The 23,288-nt window shown below is 37.1% G+C and overlaps 1 protein-coding gene across 2 annotated transcripts in view; it reads left to right on the plus strand.

The window, feature by feature from the left end:
• The window catches only part of LOC140714573 (rho GTPase-activating protein 15-like), a 734,693-nt gene that overhangs the window by 602,964 nt on the left and 108,441 nt on the right, over window positions 1-23,288 (plus strand). For both annotated transcript variants that reach the window (XM_073025883.1, XM_073025887.1), the window contains exon 13: window positions 10,154-10,288. In XM_073025883.1, coding sequence (XP_072881984.1) covers window positions 10,154-10,288 — 135 coding nt within the window. The remainder of the gene's footprint in view (window positions 1-10,153; window positions 10,289-23,288) is intronic.

Here is a 23,288-nt window from a genome sequence, read left to right on the forward strand (position 1 = left end):
CAGACAAATTATCTGATTTAGTTTCTCTGTTGCCTTGAGGTTACCATGTGAATAAGTGGTGCCCTTGTTGACAGTTCGAGCAGTGGAAAGTTGCAACAAACAAGATAACAGCCCAACATAAATCATGATTAAGGAACACAAAAACCTGCTTTCAGTCAAGCAGTAATTCATTTACAACCAGAATGGATATGACTTATCCACTCATTTTATGAGCTGAGGAATGCAATGGTCTTGTGATTCTCTAGGTTATGGCAGCTGACATCACCAAATTTACACGCACTAGAATTCTGACACTGGGGCACCTTTTTTTTTGTGGTTCATTCCTAATAGAGGATGAATTGTATTCCTTGCCTTGTACTGTTAAAGAATACCTTTTTCTTCCGAGCAGCTGCTTTATGAAGTGGAGAAAATGCCACTTTAACTAATGATGAATGATGCTTGACCTCAGACCTGTGGTGCTGAATTTCATGCAATGCTAAATTGACATGAAAGACCCAAGTCGTGCTATTTCCATTATGCATGCAGCAAAATAGATTCTTGTTTTGCTATCCGATAGTGCTAAAGTCTGTTCATTTCATTTACTGCTTGAGGTAATGCACTGGAAAGCTGTGATACAGTAGGTTGTGAGCAAGATTTCTACTTAACCATTGAATGAAATCCACACTTCTTTTCCAATGATGATCAGAATAGTACCATCTCCCTTTTAAAAAACCTGTTGGTGCAGGAGCATTCTGAATTGGGCAATTTGCCCTACGCTTGACATCTTTTTTGTTGATCATGAAAAATGATGAATTACACAAAGCAGCAGTAACTCGAGGTGCCAGCATTATTGTAATCTGTATTCAAATAGTCAGGATTATAATCACTTACTAATTGATTTGCTGGTTCTCTCTTATATTGAATAGAATGATTATTTTATCTTTTGATTAGTGTGTATTTTCTGTTGTCAGTAGTTTAATGGCAAAAAAAATATTGAAAGGGCTATGAAAGGGAGCTAAGACCTCTATATTTTCCACAGGCCTGCAAAAAGCAAGTACTTCTTATTTTCCAAAAATCAGAACTTTAATATTTAGATGTCAATTTAAGGCATTGTTCAAGCCTCCGGAGAATATAATTGCTACTGTGAAACAAAAATAGGTTTGACATTATTTACTATAAAATTATGAAAATGGCAAAGTTGAGTCAGTTCTGAGGTTCTGCACATTTAACTGGGTCTTGTGTTTCACACACATCTGCAAAATCATTTGAAGAATCTGTGCATGAATATTTTTATGACACACAATGATCCCTGTTCCAAAATCAGTATTCATTTTGATACACAGCAAGCGTACTGTGAGTCTAACTTTAAATGAACCTATAGCAAACCTCCTTATTTTTGAAGACTGAAATTAAAAGGTGTCATAGTTTGCAAATGCCAGGAGATGTATCCATTAAGTTTCCTTCCACATTTGTGCAATAATTAGCGTAAATCAATTGCACTTGATAAAATAAACTATGATGTAAGATTTCGGTCCGATTTTGGGAAATCCATGTGGTCATCTACAGTTAGGAAAGTGGAAATTTGTCCATCATGGTCTGTGTTTTTGATACCATGCACCTGTTTCACTCCAACAGTTAATCTCAAAATTTGCAGAAAGAAACAATAGGAAAATATTTGGGAGTGTAATTAATTGGATAGGTCTATTAAATTATGATATAATTTCAATCCTCTGTATGTCCTCCATCAAGACTCTGACCTTATCCCTGTAAACCTCATAAAGAATTAAATAATTGGCTATTCTAGTCTTAATCATGAAATAATTATTCACTAAAATGACTTCAATTCCCACATACTATGCTACTGAACAGTTGTTGCAGATTAAGGATATTGTCCAGATGGCCAATGTTTATGCAGAGGAAGTTAATGTTTTTATTTGAAAGGCACCTACAAAATACTTTACCTGTCCAGTGACTGTGATCAATGGTTGAAGCAACTTTAAATATGAATCCTCATGTTTGGTGCAGAATTTGGAAGGCTGAGAAGATCATGAAGAAAATATGTAGTGAGGGCAAATTTTATCCTCAAAAGAATCACCAAAAAAAACCATAAGATCGTTAATTGAAAATTCTGCTAACAGTGTTAGAGGCATCATAACTTAATTTTAATATGGTAAATGATAAATCTAACTTTAATTTAAAAGCATTGTCAAAGGTTTTCCCGAACAAGTTTATTATAGAAAAATCAAGCCTCCATTAAACTTGTGGCACCTTCCATTTGCAGAGGGCTAACTATAAAATTTGATAAATGATCTGCCTAAAGGTCAAGCAAACTTAAGATAATTTGAAGCAGAACACAGGGAACAATGAGAGGAACAACCTCAGTAGACCATTTATCCATGCGAAGCTGTATACTTTAGGGACTTATTCTTTTAGTTGTAATGTGGTGTTTGATAACTGAATTTATATGAGGAATCACAGACCGAATGCATTATTGTCAAGGCATAACTTTTCAGATGATATTCTCATTGAGAGCAATTGTTTTGGGAGCTATATGTGTAATTAATTGGACTGCAGACAACCCAATATTTGGTGGAAGTCATGTCTGACTTTCTGCTGCTGTGCTACTGACCCCAAAAAGAAAAAGATATCAGGATATATTCACCTGACAAAAATCTGTGTCACCTGAGGCACACTGCATAGTTGAATGAGTCCACTTAAATCCCTGGCTCCTGTCTAAAAAGAAACCAGACATAAAACAGAATAATTTTACAGTAGCTTCTGCTTGGAGAGGGAAAGCATAATTTCTAACAGTCCTTAACGCAGGGTCTCATTGAGCTTCCGACAGACATCTGGCACTGTGCTTATTGAACCTTCACTTCCTAGTCACTGCAGTGGGCATATGGTCCTGAAGAGCGTTCTTGCTATGTATGCTCCACATTATCAAAGTAGGAAACAATTAACATACAATATGCTTTTTTTTTAAAAACTCCTTTTAGGAAATGCTAATCAAATCTTCACAAATAATAACTTAAAGTCTTTATGGTGTTGTTTATTGTGTAGCTAAGATACTTCTACATTTTAGAAGTGATATTATTTATTCACACAAATTTGCTAATTGGCACATCAATCCTCTGAAGACACAGATGTCTAAAAATTCATTTTTGCTCTGAAGCATTAAACCCACTTTATGGTTGCACTAGAGTGCTGTAATATAAAATCAATCAGAACTCAGTGGAATAGACTTTGGAGGTGGTGTGGATGTACAACTTCAAATCCAAGGTGAATTTCTCTGAACTGTTGAATTGTATTTTCTGCAGTGACGGTAATTCTTGTCCACAGGTAAACAAAATATTACAAAGCAAGTTGTTCCAGACACAAAATATTTTAGTAATTAAGGAGATATTATCCTTTCTCAAGGGATCCAGGTAAAAGATAAGGACCCAGAAGATGCTTCAAGCATATTTTTGGACATTAAAACAATGGTAAAAGTCTGAGGGAGTCCTCCCAAAGGTACAGAGGATGACTTAAAGACTTAAAAACAATAGAACATACAGAAAACATTGTTTCAGTGCACAGGGACCAGGGAAACCCTAAAGGGTTACAACCAAATACTTCTAGCAGAAGGTTTTAAACCTCTGAATCCCTGCATTGTCAGGAAATTTGCAGTATGTGTGAACAACCATGCCCATGTCCTCTCTTTCAGCTACTGTGGCCTGAGGAAAAGTAGACAAAGACTCCAAGAGTATGTAGTCTAGGTGCCTTCCCAAATCTACCAGTCAACAACAAAGACTGATAGGTGGCAAAGACTAACAATGGAACTCTTAAATCTGAAAGTTGAAAGTGACCATAACCTTGACTTCTATATTCAAGGGAAACTTGTGTGGTAAAATGTGAGGTCAAAGCAGGCCACATAACTCAGTTACTACAGAATGTGCAGTTTAAGTTGCTACTCCTTCAGCAAGCACAGCTTCAGGGGAAGCAAATTTGCGGAACACCTGATAGTGCTTATTCACTCAAGGAACAGTCAATTTTCATGTCAGTAAGGTTGAAAATCTCGTTGCTAATGCATTTTGCATGTTGCTCGGTTGTTGATGTCATTTGGCGAAGATTTACGATGGGAAAAAAATGTGCAAGGCAGAACAAAAATCTGCCCAGAATTGAAGAACGCGTTTCCCTAAAATTGCTCTGCTCAGAATCAGATCAGAATCAGATTTAATATCTTTGGTAGATAATGTGAAATTTGTTGCTCAGGGATAAACCAGTTTTTAATACCATGCCTTTTGGTTAAATGGTTGTGTGAACGCATTTCTAACCTTCCTTTCATTTGATGTCAAACACCTACTTTAAAATGAAATCACAGGTGTTAACATGCAACAGCAGCAGGAAGAGTTTCAGAGAATTGTTAGGAATGGCCTTCATACTGATGTTTCTATCAGTGTGCACATTTAGGATTACCATTCGCATTGACAAGACTATTACTGGGTGGAATGTGAAAACAATTAGGCATTTCAAATAGCAATCTTTTCACTGGTGTTAGTTTTAAAATAAATTTGCAAAGCATTACTATACAGAGACACTAAAGTTGTGGGAAAGAAAATGCAGAATGACATGAATAAGTATTTACTATATCAAGATCACAAAGCTTGTATAATGATTATAATATAAATGAATCACATTTAAGGCTTTTTAAAAACAGCAATAAGAAGCAAATGTATTACACTGTGACGTTATAGAAAGACAGCAAGTAATTTGGAAAAAAAACAGACAGTATAGTGAGTGAATGGGTAATGGGGCTAAGGGGGTAAGATTTGATTTGGCCAAAAAGAAAATGAAACAGTTAGTATCAAAAGAGACATGTAGGGGGTGTGACACCATGGTGAGAATAAACAGCTCAAAATAGTTGACAGACTTCAACAAACTGAAAACCTCTGTTCTTTAAAGTGACTGTACGCCACATTAGGCCTCAGGCCCTTGATGTCATTGTTTAGCATTGACTGTTCTGAACAGACCCACTAGGCTGTAGTCAATTGAAATTAAAACCATGTAATGTAATAAAGGGATACTCCTGAAGTGTTTTCAATCAAACAGATGGGTTTCTGGATTAGGACAGCGTGTGAATGGCTTCGTTCAATGATTAAAAGCTAAATTTAAACAAGGATGTATTCAAATGGAGCAGTTTTCCAACTTGGTGCTTTATAAAATCTCAATATTACAAACAAAATACCACTGCATGGGATAATTTTTCAAAGTAATTTTTCCATGGAATAAAACCTACAATATTTGTTATTTTTCTTTACAGTATGACAAAGAACTTTTTAAATCAGCCCATTTGGAGAGTGAAAATTGCATGACTAGTTTAGAATCTACACATCAAACACACATTTTTATAGTGATTCAAAACTGATATATACAGTATTTAGAGATTATAAACAAGCAAGTTATCAAACCTTATAAATGTTATACATGTCTATTTTTCAAAAAAATATTTATTCAAAATATTTGAGGCCTTTTATTATCAAATACATATCATTGATGTTAATGCCTCTTATCAGAGAAAAGTAATGATATTACATGTTTTACAGAGTATGTAGAAAAGATACATTTTGTATATACTTCATAAACTTAAGCACATTCAACATTATTTAATTTACATAACATTCCATTTTCTCAAATAGTAATCCTAGATCAATTTATTAACCCCAAAATAGTAAAGCTAATAGGACTTGATGTTTCAAACCCTTTGATAAATCGGCACTCTCGATGTTGGCAGTAGGCTTAGAGTGATGACAAAGAGGGTAGGTACCTCATCGAGGCCATCAGGTGGGCACTCTCCTTCTTCGACGTTTTGTTGATAAGCCCACGACGTCTCCAGAGGGCTCAACTGTGCCACCTGGTGTCCCAGATACACCCCCCCCCCCCCCCAGTTCCATACCCTCCTGTCTTCATCTTGCAGCCCAATTGTTGTCTTTCCTTTTAATCCAAATCCAATTACTGCTTTCTCCTGTTGCATTTGACAAGGACTTGATTGCTTGTTGGAGTGAATAACCCCTCACCCCCAGCTTCTTCAATAGACTGGTCGTAGATGTAGCCACGAATCCCCTGCATCACACTTCTACAGGGAAAATCTTGGTCTTCCAGCCATTCTGGGCAGCTTCATTTGCCAGTTCAGAGTACTTGGTCTTTTTCCTCTCATAAGCTTCTTCAACACCATCTTCCCATGGTACTGTCAATTCCACAATATATGCCAGCTTAGCTGTTGTGGACCACAGGACCATGTCTGACCAGAGTGTTGTAGCCGCAATGTCTGGGGGAAACACAGGAATAAATGCATACACAAATTCATGATATTTTAATATATGTGGAAGCTATGAAGTTTGTACTTCATTAGTTTTACAATAATTCCATGTGTCTTCATGCTCTTCTACAGCTACACCCAAAAAATTATCATCAGATATTGTAATTAACTCTACTGGTCATGTGTCATTCATATTCAAAATCCTGATTTTCTCAAAGGTCCGACTAGATTTCAAATTTGCCACACCTAATGGAATCCATGCCAAAATCTGCCCTCTATTTTGGGTTCACTTTACCACTCTGATTGCTGTGCTTTAACAATGCCTTTGGAGCTGGGGTTTCCAGCCTAGCGTCCATGAACCACTTGCTAAATGGTATTGGTCCATGGCATAAAAAAGTCTGGAAACCACTTTTCCATAGCAATTATTTAAACAGAGCAAATGGGGGCATTCTGCAGGGTGGCCACTGGATAAAGCCTAGAACAGCTGAATTTTCAGGAATATAAATTTCCCTGAGGTTGTCAAAGATTTCTGGAGTTAACAGCAATTAAGAAGAAAAAGTGTTATGTTATAAGGAAGGAAGTAACAGACGCGGTCACAAAGACTGCAAATGTATACAAGGCCTATGAATCACATTGAAAGTGTTAGCATGGAAACGAGTTTTCTTTCAAAATACTAAAAAAACACAGAAATTGGGAAATAATGGATGATCAGAAATGTCTGCAGGAGGCATGAAAAGATGTATAATGAGAAAAATTGACAAAGTAAAAATCATTGTCAATTTTTTAGCCAATTTATGTTTTGTTTCATTGTTCATGTGTTTTCTTAGGAGTCTTCGTTATACTTTAAATGAAGCAATAACATTACGAAACATAATGGAGAAGTGACTGACAGAAATAAGTGATCAATATTATTGTCAAGCTTCGGTATTAGTGACTTAAACAATATGAAAACTCTCCAGATCTTGGGGAGCTTAGATGTAATCAAAGGTATGTTGAAATGCAGAGGATTATTGACTTACCATATTTTAGATTTATTGTATCCTCCAAAATATAGCCATACAGACAATATTACATCTGGAAGAAACTGAGGATTGGTGGCGTGGTTAGTTGCAACCATTTAGGCTGAGAGCTATCCATGACAATAGCTTCTGCACAGCACTTTAAACCAGAATGTTAACATGGGAGATGCAGTTAAATACTAGTCAGTAGTTACTGTACATAATCATCATAATGAGCTACTGTAAACTTATGTGGAATTCAATAAAACTGATAATGCAATTGCCAGTGTGCAACTGATGCCTAGTTTAACTGCAGAACATCTTGAACTGACTGAACTCAATTGAATTCAGTATAGACAAGAAATAGAACATGTGACAAAAGCACACCACTGCAGGTGTTGGAAATCTAAAGCATAACAGAAATTGTTGGAAATGTTCATCGGGTCAGGCATCACTTGTGGAGACAGAAGCAGCATGAATGAGTCTGACATTTTATCAGAATGAAGGATAAAAACAAGCTTTAAACTGTAGAGAAAGGATGGGAGAAGGAGGAAAATGAAGGGTTGTAGCCCATGCCAAGGTCAAGGTTCGGGAAAGGTATAAGGGGAGAAGAAGAACAAGATCTTCAATCATCAGAAGGAAAAAAAATACTGATTGTTGGAAATTTAACACTGAAAGGCTCTAAGACTAATTGCTGATTACCTGAAATTGTTCAATTAGTTTTTGAATCAGGAAGACTATTATGTGATTAGAGGAAAATAAGGTGCCTTTTCTCCAGCTTCATTGGACATATCAGAGGTCAGAGTGTGGAAGAGATTAAAGTGAGGGTCAGATCGATAATTAAGGGACAGAGTCAAGATCCCTCTGAATGGATCTGAAATGCAATTATTATTTGGTTTCCCTGATGTAGAGGAGCCAACATTAAGAGCAGTGAATGCAGTTTACTACATTGGAAGGATACAAGTAAATTATTGCTTCAAATGAGTAGGCCTTGGACCACATGAAGGAAGAAGTTATTTGAGCAGCTAATAGTAATTGTAAAAATCTTTCTTACAGAACTCCAACTACTATGCATTGTTTGGACGGAGTGATTGGGGATCAGAGAAGAGCATAGTTTGATTGAGAGGGATTTTATTTTTATTTGAAAGGAAGTCATTGTGATCAGAGATTTCGATCAACATCCATATCCGAATTGTAAGATTGGAGCAGATCGAAGTTTGCTGTTCAAAAATGTGGAAAAGGGAGTCAGATGTATATCTGGTACCTGGCCAAAGATTGAGATGGTTGGTAGGCAAGTGGGAAGAGCGCAGGGGAGGATGGCCCTCACATAGCAGGTATGCTGATCTGATAATATGTTGGTTTGACCACATTGTCTAACCAGCACCCATTCTTCGACACTCAGCAGCATGTAGTCCATTCCCCTGCAATGCACAGTGAATTATGACATACTGCACACCCCAATAAAGAAGTCCTATGCCTATTGTAAAGTTGAATCACTCAAGGAAATGCCCCTTCGAATTTTCCAAGTGACTCAAAACAATCTACAAATAGTCATTTTTATGTTTCACTCCTTAAAAAAATCAATTGTCAGTTGTAAACCATAGGAAAGAAATTGCAAAATGCATTTGAATTTCTGGGCACTTACACTTTCAAACTATTAGTTACTATTCAAAAGACATCTTCCACCTTCAGCACAGTTTCTTTAATGGGATATGTAGCTGTTGTGATGGTCTGGATAATGGAAGTCCCTGTCAATGCATAGCAACTGATACAGTTTTACACTGATGTAATTTCACGCTGATGCAATTAGGAGGCTGTACTTTAAGTTTGATCAGCTACAAATTTCTTTAAAACCGCTGTGTACAAGAACATTTGCTTTTAGTAGAAAAAAAAGCCCATATTTATTGATTTGTTTACTTGGTTATTGGAATACAGTGTGGTATAGGCCCTTCTGGCCCTCCGAGTGACGTCACCCAGCAAACCCTGATTTAATCCTTGCCTAATTACAGAAAAATTTCCATTTATCAAATAACCTAACAATCGGTATGTTTTTTGACTGTACGAGGAAGCCAGAGCACCCGGAGGAAACCTGCGCAGTCACGGGGAGAACACGCAAACTCCTTACAGGCAGCGACAAGGCACAGATAAATCTGTGAAAACGACAGTGCTCAGAATAACTCTGTTAGCTGTGCTTTCTTTAATTCCTATCTTCTTGTTACTTGTATAACTATAACGTTTCGTACTTGTTCTATTTTTGTAAGTACAAAGCACAGAAGCAATATATCCTTCTGGAAAGGGAACCCTCTTTCCTTCTGTACATTCCTAACTAGCACTAGATTCAAGCAAAGAAAGGGAGTTATCTTTAATTCCCTTGTACATGGCAAGGTTGACACATGTAAAGTAATAGCTCATTTTCAATTGCCATGTTTAGCATATGTCTCATGTTGGCTCTGTAAGGCCTGCAGGCCGGTCCCATGAGTTCAGCTCAGCCAGCAGTTGCTGCCACTACGCAGCCCCTCTTAGCCTTGAATGCTAATAGCTTTGAATCACGTTCAGAAGTGGTGTTAATTTATCAGCAAAAGCATTATGGGTATAAGTGTACCTGACATCTTGAGTCATGAGTGTGAGTCTTTATGTCCTTTTGTTTGTGTGTGTATGTGTGCGCGTGTGTGTGTGTGCGACCGAGAGTGCACACTACATTCCTGCAGATGGTATTGTACTGAATATGTTCTTCTGTGGAAAATTGCACAGCTCTAAACCTCTAGGTGCAGGAGGCTGTTAACGGTTGCTGATGATAGTAGGCAAACATTAACATAATAATTAGTGTCTTGTAATTGTTTCATTAAAACCAGTTGTTCCATTTCTCTTCATGTTTTCCCAGAAGAGAAGCTGAATTTGGATGACAGCCAGTGGGAGGACATCCACGTCGTCACCGGAGCACTAAAGATGTTTTTCAGAGAGCTGCCTGAGCCACTTTTTCCATTCGGCTTTTTTGATCAATTTGTAGACGCCATAAGTAAGTGCAATACAATATTAATTTAACCCTCAAAGCACTAAAGGAGCAATTTGCTATTCTGCACGCCACCACTTAACAGGATGAGGTTAATTTTTTTAAAATTTGCTGACAGAATGGCATCCATAAATCTGTGCCTCAAATGTTGTGTTTATTCATTTCCAGTTTCTTAATAGTCACGACAGCAATCTATTTTGTTGGTACACCGTTGCAATTAATGTAATGATATTACACTAAAAAATGGAAACGTAAAATTTGAGCCAATGTATCTGACTGCTTTTCATGACGTCAATAAGATGATTTCTTCCAGAAGTTTCAGAGTAATAGTTTAGATATTGCATTTCCCAAGCTTCATTTTTCAGTTACACGGTGAGATTATCACACTTAAATGGTCTCACTGATTCAAATCAAGAGTAGGTTTAGTAATTATTGTTTTGTTTACTGAAATTGTTTTTCCTCAGTTCTTTGAAAGAAATGACTGAATGAATGGTTAGGGAAGAGATAGCACATACTAATGCAACAAAGTTAAAATGTTAAAATTCTTGGAACTTATAGTGACTTATTCTGAGTCCATCATGTTCTCTAAAATGTAAGCACCCTATGGCAGGAAACAGCACAAATGTACCCATAATTTTCGATTTGTAAGACACAACTAGATTGCAATTTTGGGACACAGTAAAATGCCAAATGATTTAGAGGGCAGACCTCACTGTTCTGACTCCCATGCTATGTGTCGGTCTTCCCACAGCCATACTTGTCTTGATCTGATGCACAGGAAGCATTCTGATAGTCAGACACAGTCAGAGCTCCAACAACAAGGTCGTAACAGGCCTTTGCAATGGCAACAAGGAAGCCCAGTGCTCCAGTGCTCCTGAAAGCTTTAACTGCCCAGTTTTGTTGGGCACCAAACTGATGCATACAAAAGCTTAGTCATAATCAGAAGTGATTTCATTTCTCTTAACATAAGGTCACTTGAAGACCACAGGTGGGAATGGCAGGGTGAGTGCTGAGACTTTTCCACCACTAGGGGAGTCTTAAATGATGGGGCATGGTTATAAAATAAGGACATAGACATTTTACCTGTCATGCATAGGAATTTCTTCTTGAAAGTTTGGTGAATATTTGGGATACTCTGCCATAGAGAGCATTGTAAAGGCTACAACACAGGACATATTTTTTGAAAGACTGGTGTGTAGAAGGCTGTAGAAGAGCAGATTATTATTTAAATGGTGAAATATTGAAACATGCTGTTGTGTAGAGGGACTTGGGAGTGCATGTGCATGAATTGCAAAAAGTTGGCTTGCAGGTGCAACAGGTTATTAAGAAGGCAAATGGAATGTTGGCCTTCATTGCTCGAGGGATTGAATTCAAGAGCAGGGAGGTCATGCTGCAACTATACAGGGTACTGGTGAGGCCACACCTGGAGTACAGTGTACAGATCTGGTCTCCATACTTGAGGAAAGATATACTGGCCTTGGAGGTAGTGCAGAGGAGGTTCAGCAGGTTGATTCCAGAGATAAAGGGGTTAACCTATGAGGAGAGATTGAGTCTCTGGAATTCAGAAGAATGAGAGGGGAACTTATAGAAACATACAAGATTTTGAAAGGGATAGATAAGATAGAAGTAGGAAAGTTGTTTCCATTGGTAGGTGAGACTGGAACTAGGGGACATTGCCTCAAGATTCAGGGGAGAAGATTTAGGACAGAGATGAGGAGAAACTGTTTTTCCCAGAGTGTGGTGAATCTGTGGAATTCACTGCCCAGGGAAGCTGTTGAGGCTTCCTCAGTAAATATATTTAAGATAGAGTTAGGGAGATTTTTACATAGTAGGGGAATTAAGGGTTATGGGGAAAAGGCAGGTAGATGGAGCTGAGTTTATGGACAGATCAGCCATGATCTTATTGAATGACGGGGCAGGCTCGATGGGCCAGATGGCCTACTCCTGCTCCTATTTCTTATGTTCTTATGTCTGGCACTGACACAAGAGGAGTTGATGCATGAGACAGATCAGCTATGATTGTACTGAATGGTGGGGGGAGGCGGCCTACTCCTGCTTCTATCATTGTACTTTTCACTGAAACTTTCTGTAACATGAGCAAAATCACCAGCGAGTTGCTGGGGCTAGTAGATATAGAAGTGCTTTATTCAACAAAAATGAGCAGCAGGCATCATATTGAAGCACTCTTGGAGGAAGAGGCTTTGTGATCGAATATTACATAACATTTTTATATGCTAAAGATCAAAGGAAAAAGCAGGACACTTCAATAGTTACAATATATCTATAATACTTCCTTTCAATTGCATATAAATTCCACACACCTCCTTCTACGCACCCACACTCCAGACACCCAAAATTAATGTTAATCAGCACTGCCTAGTTTGCAGTCAATGCCAGTCCACAACTTGAGGAAAACTATTGTTCAGGATTGCATTTTAAATTACATTTGTGTCAGAAGATTGGTTGCTGGTGAAGTTAACATATGTTTTATACCTCAGTTCAAGAATACACGCTAACAAAACTTGAACAAAGGATTTAAATATATATATATATAATTAGTCAACTAGGAAAATACAGAAAAGTAATGAAAGTGAAGTGACATTTTTTTAAAAGGAATGAGCTTGCTTTCTTCGCTGTCTTCAAATCCACAGCCCCAATCCCCCTCAACATTGACCCTAGCAGAGTATTGAAGGGAATGTTGGGAAGGCTTAGGTTTTATTCCTTGATAAAATATTATTCACTGACATTCTTAGAGTTAGTCTCCTACCGTAGGGGTCTAAAGGGTGACCTAATAGGTGCATAATATTATGAGGGTCAAAGAAAAGGGGAATGCAAGCAGCCTTTTTCCCAGCATTGGGGACTAGGCTTAAGGTGAGAGGGGAAAGATTCAGCAGGACCCTGAGAGCCAACTTTTTTGAGGGTCAACATTTTTAGACAAAGAGTGGTACATTTATGGAATAAACTGCCAGAAGAAGTGGTTGAGGCAGGTATAATAACAACATTTAGAAGTGTTTTAATAGGTACATGATAGGAAACATTTTGAAGGATAGGATTCAAATTCGGGCAAATAGGATTGGCTTAAGCGGCCATCTTGGTTTGCACCATGCATTTGGCGAAGACCTATTTCTGTTTGATTCCCTGACTCTGTGACTACATTTAGCATTGTTCCCCTTATCTAAGGAAGGATGTTAATGTGCTCAAAGTAGTTAATTGAATATTTGATGGATTAATAGTTGGAAGGGATGGATTGTCTTATCAAGAAATGTTAGACAGGCTGGCATTTGCTGGCATTCAGAAGAATGAGAAAGGTTTTGACTGGAACATATGAGATACCAAGGAAAAGAGTGAAGAGGAGAAGACATTTCCTTGAAGAAGAATCTAGAAATAAGCAATCACTTCTTAAAACTAATGGATGATCCATTTGCAAAAGAGATGAGGCACTTTTTTTCTTTAAAAGATCAAGAGACTTTGAAACTTTGAACATTTTCTCAATGGAGATAGATGTAAAGGAAGTAAGTGCAAGATTACTGTGGTTGGATGGAAGTTGAAGTTATGATTAGATCAGCCATTATTCTATTAAATGGCTGAGAAAATCTGAAGGGCCAAATGTTCAATACCTTTTCCTAATTCATCTGTTTGAATGCTGCAGTACTAAACTGTTTGTACAAGAAAACACTTTCCTTTGTGTGTCCTATGCAGAGCACACAAGGAAATCAAATAAGGCTGAACCTAGGCAAGTGTTGGACAGAATGGCAAAAGGTGGCAAAGGAGATCATTATTTTAGGCTAATTAATGAATAGAGTAAGTGAGGCAAGTCACCCTATTGGGATTGGTGTGAGATAGAATTGTTCAGTAACGGATGGTGGTTTGGAGTTTGAACATTAGTTGGGTTTGGACATAATTTGGAAGATGTGCAGCTCAAGTGGTTGAGTTGAGATGTTCTCTGATCTTGGCAATTTACTTGCAAATGTTTCATCACATGTGAGGTGACCTCGTCAGTATGCTTTTGATTGTGGTGCGTCCTCCAAATGCTTGTCGTTATATACTTTTTTGTCAGATGATTTGATGTCATTTCCAAAGCTCATCTGTAATGTGGAGAGGAAATCTCATTGCTGATTGGTTGTGTGGTGAACTTCGTGCAGTGTGGTCTGGAATATTGCCTACATCAGCTCATAAATAAGATCGCGATCTATGTATTTGTTTACAAAAGTGCTCACAGAGAACCATGCTCCTAAGAATTCTTTTGTATGCCGTGTGTTCACTTGTGCCTTGACTTTACTGATGCCCAGTCAAATTTGTGCCCCTCTCGATCTTCATTGGTGGAGACCAATGAACAGCAGTTGATGTTCATAGATCCTTGTGGATAGTTTTCTCTGCTAAAGGAACTTCATACGAAGATGCCTACAAGGTCGTTAATGCACCAACCAAGAAGCAACCAAATGGGTTGTCCTTCCATACATTTGAAATATCTCTGAAATGATGGCTTGATTGCTCCAAGAACATAGAATTATAGTTGTACATATGCCAATGTTGAGGAGAGTATATTGCAGACAAAAAGACTGGACTAAGCTTTTGAACAAGACCAATGTGGTCTACAAAATCCAATGTGGGAACAGCAGCAAATATCACACTGACCAAACTGGCAGAAAAATATACATGAACTTATGAACTGAGCCTTAAGCAATCTGCATTAAGTCTGAATCATAAATATCTTCATTCACTTAATATAGACCTTCCCAATAATCTCTCTTCCAAGTTATTTCCTCTGAAAACTTCTCCTTTCATGCTTATTTAAATTAGTCACCTTTTTGAAGATTACAAATGAAACTGCTTTCATTATCATCAACAGATCATCGCATATCATTGCCCAAAACACAATTATGACATCTCGCTACTGTTTTTTCTCTCTGATAATGTTGACTCAATGTTTCCACCCCCGTAGGCCAGTGCACATTATTCCACTGCACTTCACATAACTTTGAATGATTCTTTCACAACTTCTCATAGTCTTTTTTTTAGCTTTTGGTCCTTCACAAACATTCATTTCATTATGCTTACTATTATTACTTTGATACATTTCCTCCAAACTTTCTTAACTAATCTTTGATAACCTTTTAAGAGTCCAGAACTAAATACAAAGCTTCCAGTAGCATTATATTCTTAATAATTATGTAAAGTATCTTCCAATTACTGTTTGATTTGTTCTATATGCTACAAGTAACACAATCCAATGAGTGAACCAACAAGAATGCTTCCTAAGTGCAAAGCTTAAACTGTATTATGCAATGAAATGAAGATAGAATTAAGGACAGAACTCATCAGTCAATATATATCAAGCAACACACACAAAATGCTGGAGGAATTCCACAGGCCAGGCAGTATCTATGGAAAACTGTACAGTCGGGTCAAGATTCTTCATCAGGACTGGAGAGAAAAAAATGAGAAGTCAGAGTTAAAATATGGAGGAGGGGACGAGAAGCTCAAGGTAATAGGTGAAGCTGTGGGGGGGGGGAGTGAAGTAAAGAGCTACGAAGTTGATTGGTGAAAGAGTTACAGGACTGGAGAAGGAGGAATCTGATAGGAGAAGACAGAAGGCCATGGAAGAAAGAAAAGGGCGAGGAGCACCAGAGGGAGGGGATGGGCAGGTAAGGAGATAAAGTGAGAGAGGTCAAAGGGAATGGGGAACGGTGAAGGGAAGTCATTACTGGAAGTTTATATCTAGCTAATGACTATTGGTAAATTATCCTGGTCATTTCTAAGTTATCCATGAAGATGACTTAATCTTAACCCTGTGAGCGAAAGGGATAGGTTGCTGTTCTCACCAGCTCAGATATAAATCTCATCTTACTGGAGCTTTGTGCCAAGATTTTCTCAGTTATTCTTCCAGTTAATGGTGTCCCATTTCTCAAGATAGACAATTTCAGTGATAGATCAGCCAATGTCTCATTTGTACCTCAGCTTTGCATTCCTACCAATCCTCCCAGGGCAAACTCTCAGCATTGGAACCCAGCCTTGAAACTATCTGAATTTCAAGTAGTCTTGAGCAGATTTTACAGAATTTATTGACATTATGATGGTAAATTTAAAGATATATTCATAGAGGATGAATCAAATTCTTTTAGTAACTGATTTGGTAGATGAACATTTTGGAGTATTTTTTAGTGTATGAGAATATATAACCATTGTCTAATCATCTACTAAACGTGAAGGAGATGTATTCTGGGGTCTTCTCCATTTTCAGTTACTCATTCTTGCTCTTATTCACCTACATGCCTATACTTTGGGTTCATATTCTCGTCCCATTAAATGAATGCCTAAGTATTTTGCTCTGGTCTTTTTATGGTTGGACATACACTTTAAAGTACTATAGGTGAACTGCTGATTAGCGAAAAGGCACAGTACATAAGCCACGGTTTCCTTCATCTTCTTCAGAATTCTCTCAGAACTGCATGAGTTGCTCACACTTGTCTGTTTCAGTACTCTTGTATCTGGCATATGAGTGACATGACTTGCCCAACACAGCTGACTGAGTGTAACCAGGGCCTCAATTGATCTAATACAGCAATCAAAGTTCTTTATTAATAGCAGCATCAACTTTCATGAAAGATGCATGTAGAGTTATGGAAATAACTGGATGATTCTGTTCCACTTCAACACATCAATTAGATGAAAAGTTGAAAACACACTGATGTATACTGCATTCAAACAAAAAAATGAGAATTACTTTGAATTATTTTGACATCGTTTTTTTCTAGGTTTTTTTTTCTTTCATGAAAAAATAGTACTTTTGATTGTCCTGTTTTAAGTCTCTCCGATTTGGAATAGGAAACACAGCATGATTGTCAACACACATGAAATGCTGAAGGAACTCAGCAGATCAGACTGCATCCATGGAAAGGAATAAACAGTTAACGTGTTGGGCAAGGACCCTACTTTATCTGAAGTTTGTGCAGATTTGGCATGTCAACGAAAACTCTGACAAACTTCTATATTTGCACAATGGAAATTATACTGACTGGTTGCATCAAAGCCTGATATGGAAACACCAATGCCCTTGAATGGAAAATAGCTACAAAACGTAGATCTCTCTCCACCATTGAGCACATTTATAATGAGCCCTGTTGCAGGGAATCAGCAGGGATCCCCACTATCCAGGCCATGCTTTCTTCTCACTTCTGCCATCAGAAAGAAGGAGCAGGAGCCTCAGGTCCCACACCTCCAGGATCAGGAACAGTTACTACCCCTCAACCATCAGGCTCTTGAACAAGAGGGACCAACTTCATTCACCCCAACACTGAACTGATTCCTAAACCTATGGACTCACTTTTAAAAACTCTACAACTTGTGTTAATGATATGAATTACTTTTTTTTTTGTATTTGCAGAGTTTGCTGGCTTTTGTACGTTGGTTGTTTGTCCATCTTGTTACGCATGGCTTTTCATTGATTCTATTGTGCTTCTTTCTATTTACTGTGAATGCCCACATGAAGATGAACCTCAGGTGACATATATGTACTTTAATAATAAATTGAACATTGAACTTTAAAATATGCTTCAGCCTCAACAATCTGCATTCAGTTTCCTTAAAGCATTTGAAATGACAATTTAGTCATTAAATTGGCAATTGTAGTGATAATTACAAACTTGTAAGCACTTTTTTGTTCTCATATTTCAGGAGAAATAACAACTATTAAAATATAAGCAGGGGAAAAGGTACTCGTCAATACAACCATAACAGTCAATGGTCAGGGGAACACAAATAAAATTACTGAAATATTATCAAAAATAAATTGATGTCTGAAACAATATCTGATCCAATTGGAAAACTTCCCCAGTCTATAGTTTTCAAAATAATTATCTTCTGTGGTGTGTTTCATAATTTTACCGCAAAAAAAACCTCCTCCTGCATTTTTAATAGCAGCCAACAGCAAAATGAGATCTTAAAATATACCAGTAATAAAAGGCCAGAAATATGGGGGGAAAAAAACTGCTGTTCCAGCTATTAGTTTAAATTGATAAATTGCTGCAACTACAGTATTTCTTGTAAAAGCAATCACAATTTGTGAAGTTAACATATCCAAATAGTCTTGGTGTGGCACTTTAGTGTAGTGGGTTAGCACAAGGCTTTACAGTATAGCTGAGCCCAGCTTAATTCCTGCCACTGCCTGAAAGGAGTTTTTACACTCTCCCCGTGACTGCATGGCTTTCCTCTATGTACTCCAGTTTCATCCCACAGCCCAAAGATTTACCAGTTGGTAGGTGAACTGGTCATTGTAAATTGTCCCGTGATTAGGCTCAGATGAACTTGGGGAATTGCAGAGAGGTGTGGCTTGAAGGGCTCATTCCACACAGTATCTCAATAAGTAAATAAATAAAATTGTGTTTTCAGTTCATATCTGTTGTCATACAACTGGAATCATTTTGTCGTATATCCAATGATAAATAAATGCTCTACACAAAATTTGTCATGTATGACATTTCAATGTCATTTTTATGCTTTGTAGTTTCCATTCCATCTTGGTATTTATAGTTGATTTTAGATATATGAGAACTAAATTCTTTTTTTCCTAAAATTCAGTCCTGAAGAAGGGTCTCAGCCCAAAACGTTGACTGTTTATTCATTTCCATAGATGCTGCCTGGCTTGCTGAGTTCCTCCAGCATTTTGTTTGTGTGGCTTTTGATTTCCAGTATCTGCAGACTTTCTTGTGTGTATAAATTCTGATATGTCTTCAGTCATTCTGCTCACCATATTTTAACCAAATGTAAAAATTCAGTGTTATCCTATTGGACCTGCATTAGGTCTAAATCTTTCCAAACTAAGAATTTGTTATTTACCTAGATGCTGCCAGACAGTTTTCCTTACTTTAAGTTACCTGTTTCCACTCCTGGTTTACCAAATACCTTCAACAGAGATAGACTGGCCAATAGCTCCATAATTAACCTTTGATAATGTTACTCACTAATCCAGATGCTTTACACCAATCTGGTGAATAGATTATAGATCAGGTGCTCAGAACATTGCAACTGAAATTCAAAGAATTGGTGCCACATCCTTATAATTGGTTAACCAGTTGTTTAGGAAATATTTCTATTGTTTGATAATTTTGTGAGCTTTATCCACAGTATGAACAATTTTGTCAGGGTTTGCCTATAGATTAGTATTTATTATTAATAATATGCAGGAGGTATTCCCTGAATTGTATTTCATTTTAATTCCTACAAGGCTAGCCTTTAATTTTAGAGCTTCATAATCACGTTTTCCTTTAGGTTTTATGTAGTTCAATAAAGAATCTTTTTTTTCTGTGCAAAATAGTGCTCACAGACCTGCATCTTCAATGAATACAAAATAACATCTTTCAACAAAGTTGTAAAGTAGTTCACATTCATAGAATAATGTAGCACTGTCTGATTTCATTGAAAATAAAAAGTGTTACTATATATACAGATAAGGTGGAAATGTAAGGTTATTAATACAAATATAAGAAAACATTCCTTCATTATGGTTTGCAAAATAATTCATACATAATTTATCTTTCTTAAAGAAAACACAGCTTTTAGAAGACTGCAACATTAGATTGAAACTTATTTGTCTAAGTTACATACTTAACAGGAGTTAAATGTATAACATTTATTCAAGATTCCCTGGGTTAAATTTGAGGCATTTCGGCAACTGTTTCTTCTAGGACTCAAGACAGTGATGCAAAGTTTATATCTCACAGGTTCATCACATTTTAAATGTTATCTATAGATGTGTATTTCTTATATATTTCATCTGAAAAATAACATTGATAAATGACTGGTGAAGTTTTAAATTGATATATAGATTGCAGTATTTACCTTGCATAATTTTGTCAAAGGCAGAAGAGTTGAAGGCTTAATTTTCCTTTTGCTTTAATACACAACATGTTGGGTTGTCTTGTGCCATATAGCAGGCTTCTTTATGTGATTACAAGTTGTTAGCCAATTTAAAATAAATAAGCTGGAAACACTATTAAAATGGTGCACAGTGGAGCTTTACACAAATGTGTTAAGCAATGTACTGGACAAAATTAAACCCTTTAGAATATGATGCTGGTATAAGCTTTGAAGGGGTTAAATGGCTGTTGCAGAAAATATATATATAGTTATAGTCTAAAGAATCTAATTAATGGGAGTAACTTTAAGGAGATGTTTTATTGACTTGCTTTCTTTAATTAAGGAGATGTATTTCAATCCAGGTGAAAATTATCTTTTGAATTCACAGTTTATGGATATATCACAGTTTGTGGATACCACATTTTAATTGGTTTTCCTTGTACAGTTGCTTAACAAATGTTAACTGTGCATTTTAATAATTTCTTATATCTTCTAATAATTTAAAGTGAATGAGTCTATTCTGTAATGTATCATTTCCTTGGAACAGGTATGAAGCGCAGTTGGTACCCTGCATGGATTATGCCTCTTGGATATATACTTTGCTGACGGGATGCCCAATGAAAGAATCAAATCATTAGTTTATTCCCAGTAATATTAACTCCTTTAAGACAGAAGTAATTTTTTTACACAATAAAAATACATTTGGAACCATGCAAAAATCTAGACCCACAGATTCATTTTATAATTGTTGCTGTTCCTCTTGTGTTTGAGCAAAAGTCCATTAGGAATGTTAGCTGATTTTTATGCAGCTTCAGTCCCTAAACATAGCTCCATCATTGTATTGTAAAGAAACAGTACATTTATAGTCTTGGATGAAGGGTTATTCTGTTCACTCTTTGATGGCAGTGCTGAATTCTTTAAGGCATGAATATATCAAAAGCAATACCTTAAGCAGAATCTGTCCCATCACATTGATTTTTTTTCCCCATTCTCCAGATGTTTAATGCTGATTTGGCATTGCCAAACTAGCAGTATTTTATGTTGACGACTCCCATTCCTGAAAGACTGCATTTCGATTGCCAAAATTCATTTTATTTACAGTCGCTGATCACTGTCAGCAAAACATATTTTGTCATTTATCCCATGGTTGGATTGAAACCGCAATTTTTCTGAGGGAAGAACTCTGTCTTTGACCAATGTCCTAGTCCACCAAATTATCTAGCCGTCAACAAGCTGCCATTATTTTGTTTATAGGCTGGGTCCTCAGGTGGATTTAGAGAACTCCTCCATGTCTTTCCAAGCTGTTATTCTGGAAGAGAATCAAGGCAGCTGTGTTTACTGCCTGAAACTTGGCATAAATTTACAAAAAAAACTAGAATTGATATCATTCGGTATCACTGAGAGATCTCAAACCACCTGCCTATGTGACAAATTCACCCTATTGTGAGCTCGTTGTTAATGACATCATGCAATAAAGTCAACAATTCATGTTGATGAATTGAGGTTTTATGAGCTTTGCTAAAAGATATACCCATAAAGGAAATATCATACTGTAATGCTTTCATCAATGAAACAGTTTTTCCAGAAATTAGAATATGTGAATTCTGACCTGCAAACCTGGAACTGCATCTTATGGAACATAAGCCTCATTTCTATTAACCCTTACTTAGTGAAACCAAGAAAGAATAACATAACATGTTCTTGGATAAATGGGGATGGAAACAGACCAATAAAATTCGTAACGCGTCTGGTCCCATCCATTTATTATTATTCCTGCTGATCAGGTCTGAATATCTCTAAGCAAAGAGGAAGAACAATTGTTTTCCCTGCTCTTCTATTTTGTGTTGTTAAAGGTACTGAACAGGCCTTTACAAAGTCAAAGATCGCCTAGATTTTGCAAAGATAATGCTGGGGTAATCGTATTTTAGTCTTTTTTCAGATTGATCTATCCTATCACATTGATTTAATCATACCTTATAGATTCTGAATTATAGATTCACATTATCTATAATATTTTGAAATGCTTATTCAAACATATCAGATGCTGCTATATTTTTAAACCTGTGTATGATAGAAACTATTAAGGTATTATTATATCATGATGTCGTTAGCCATTTTCAAACTTAACAACTTTTTTTTGTCCACAGTGTTTATTTCTGCTGTCAGTAATATGTAATCACCTTCTTTTTGTATTCTCCAATTGCATTAAGGTGCAGTCATATAATATGTTAATGTATAAAAATGCCCCACAGCACATCATATTTGCCTAAGAAAGAAAAGCAAACATTGAACCAGATAGATAGGACCCAGGCCCAGGCCCAAGTCCGAGAGTGAGGAATGACCCAAGCTTTGGCTGATTTAGCGTCCAGCCAGATTGAAACAGTTAGGGTTTTGGGTCCAGATTCAAGGGAACAGGCCGGTGCTCAGCTCGCTGTTTCATGAGGTTTACTCGTCTCTGTGCTGGGGCTGTGGTCTGCAACTAACAGGCTCCTGGATCAGCTGCAGTGATGACCAGCTTTGTGGCTGCGGACTCACTTTCCTGACTTTTAGTTCTGAATGTTATGTGCTTAATTTTATTGCCCTATTTGTTTTCGTTTCTCCATGTTGGGTGTTTGATGGTCTTCATTTTTTTTTAATAGGTTCTATTGGGCTTCTTTATTTTGTGGCTACCCATAAGGAGATGAGTCTCAAGCTTGTACATAGTATACATACTGTGATAATAAATGTACTTTAAACTTATAAAACATGGCCAAGCGCCAAGTCAGAGGGAAGCTTTTAAGGATGATTTTTGAGAAGCAATTCACCCTCTTCACATGGTGGTTGGTCTAGCAATGATGGAGAGAGTACCAAATGTTCAAAAGACAGTGGGTGCAAGATAACCCCCAAATGACACAGTGTTTTGACTCAAACATCGGCTATCCCTTTGCCCCCTCAGATGCTGCTTCACCAGCTGAGCAGTCCAGCAGTTTCCTTATTGCTTCTAAGATCAGTTCTTCAAGGAGTACTTGGAGGAAAAAGACATAGAAAGTTAAAGTAAAATCTGGTTATAAATTATAAAGGATTGGGCAAGAGCCACACAGTCTCCTCTAAGAGTCTGATATGTTGAAGACAATTAACAGCAGTCATTTTTGAATCAGTCTGGAAAGGTTTG

The sequence above is a fragment of the Hemitrygon akajei genome, chromosome 2 (genome assembly GCF_048418815.1).
Source record: "Hemitrygon akajei chromosome 2, sHemAka1.3, whole genome shotgun sequence".
NCBI classification, from domain to species: Eukaryota; Metazoa; Chordata; class Chondrichthyes; order Myliobatiformes; family Dasyatidae; genus Hemitrygon; species Hemitrygon akajei.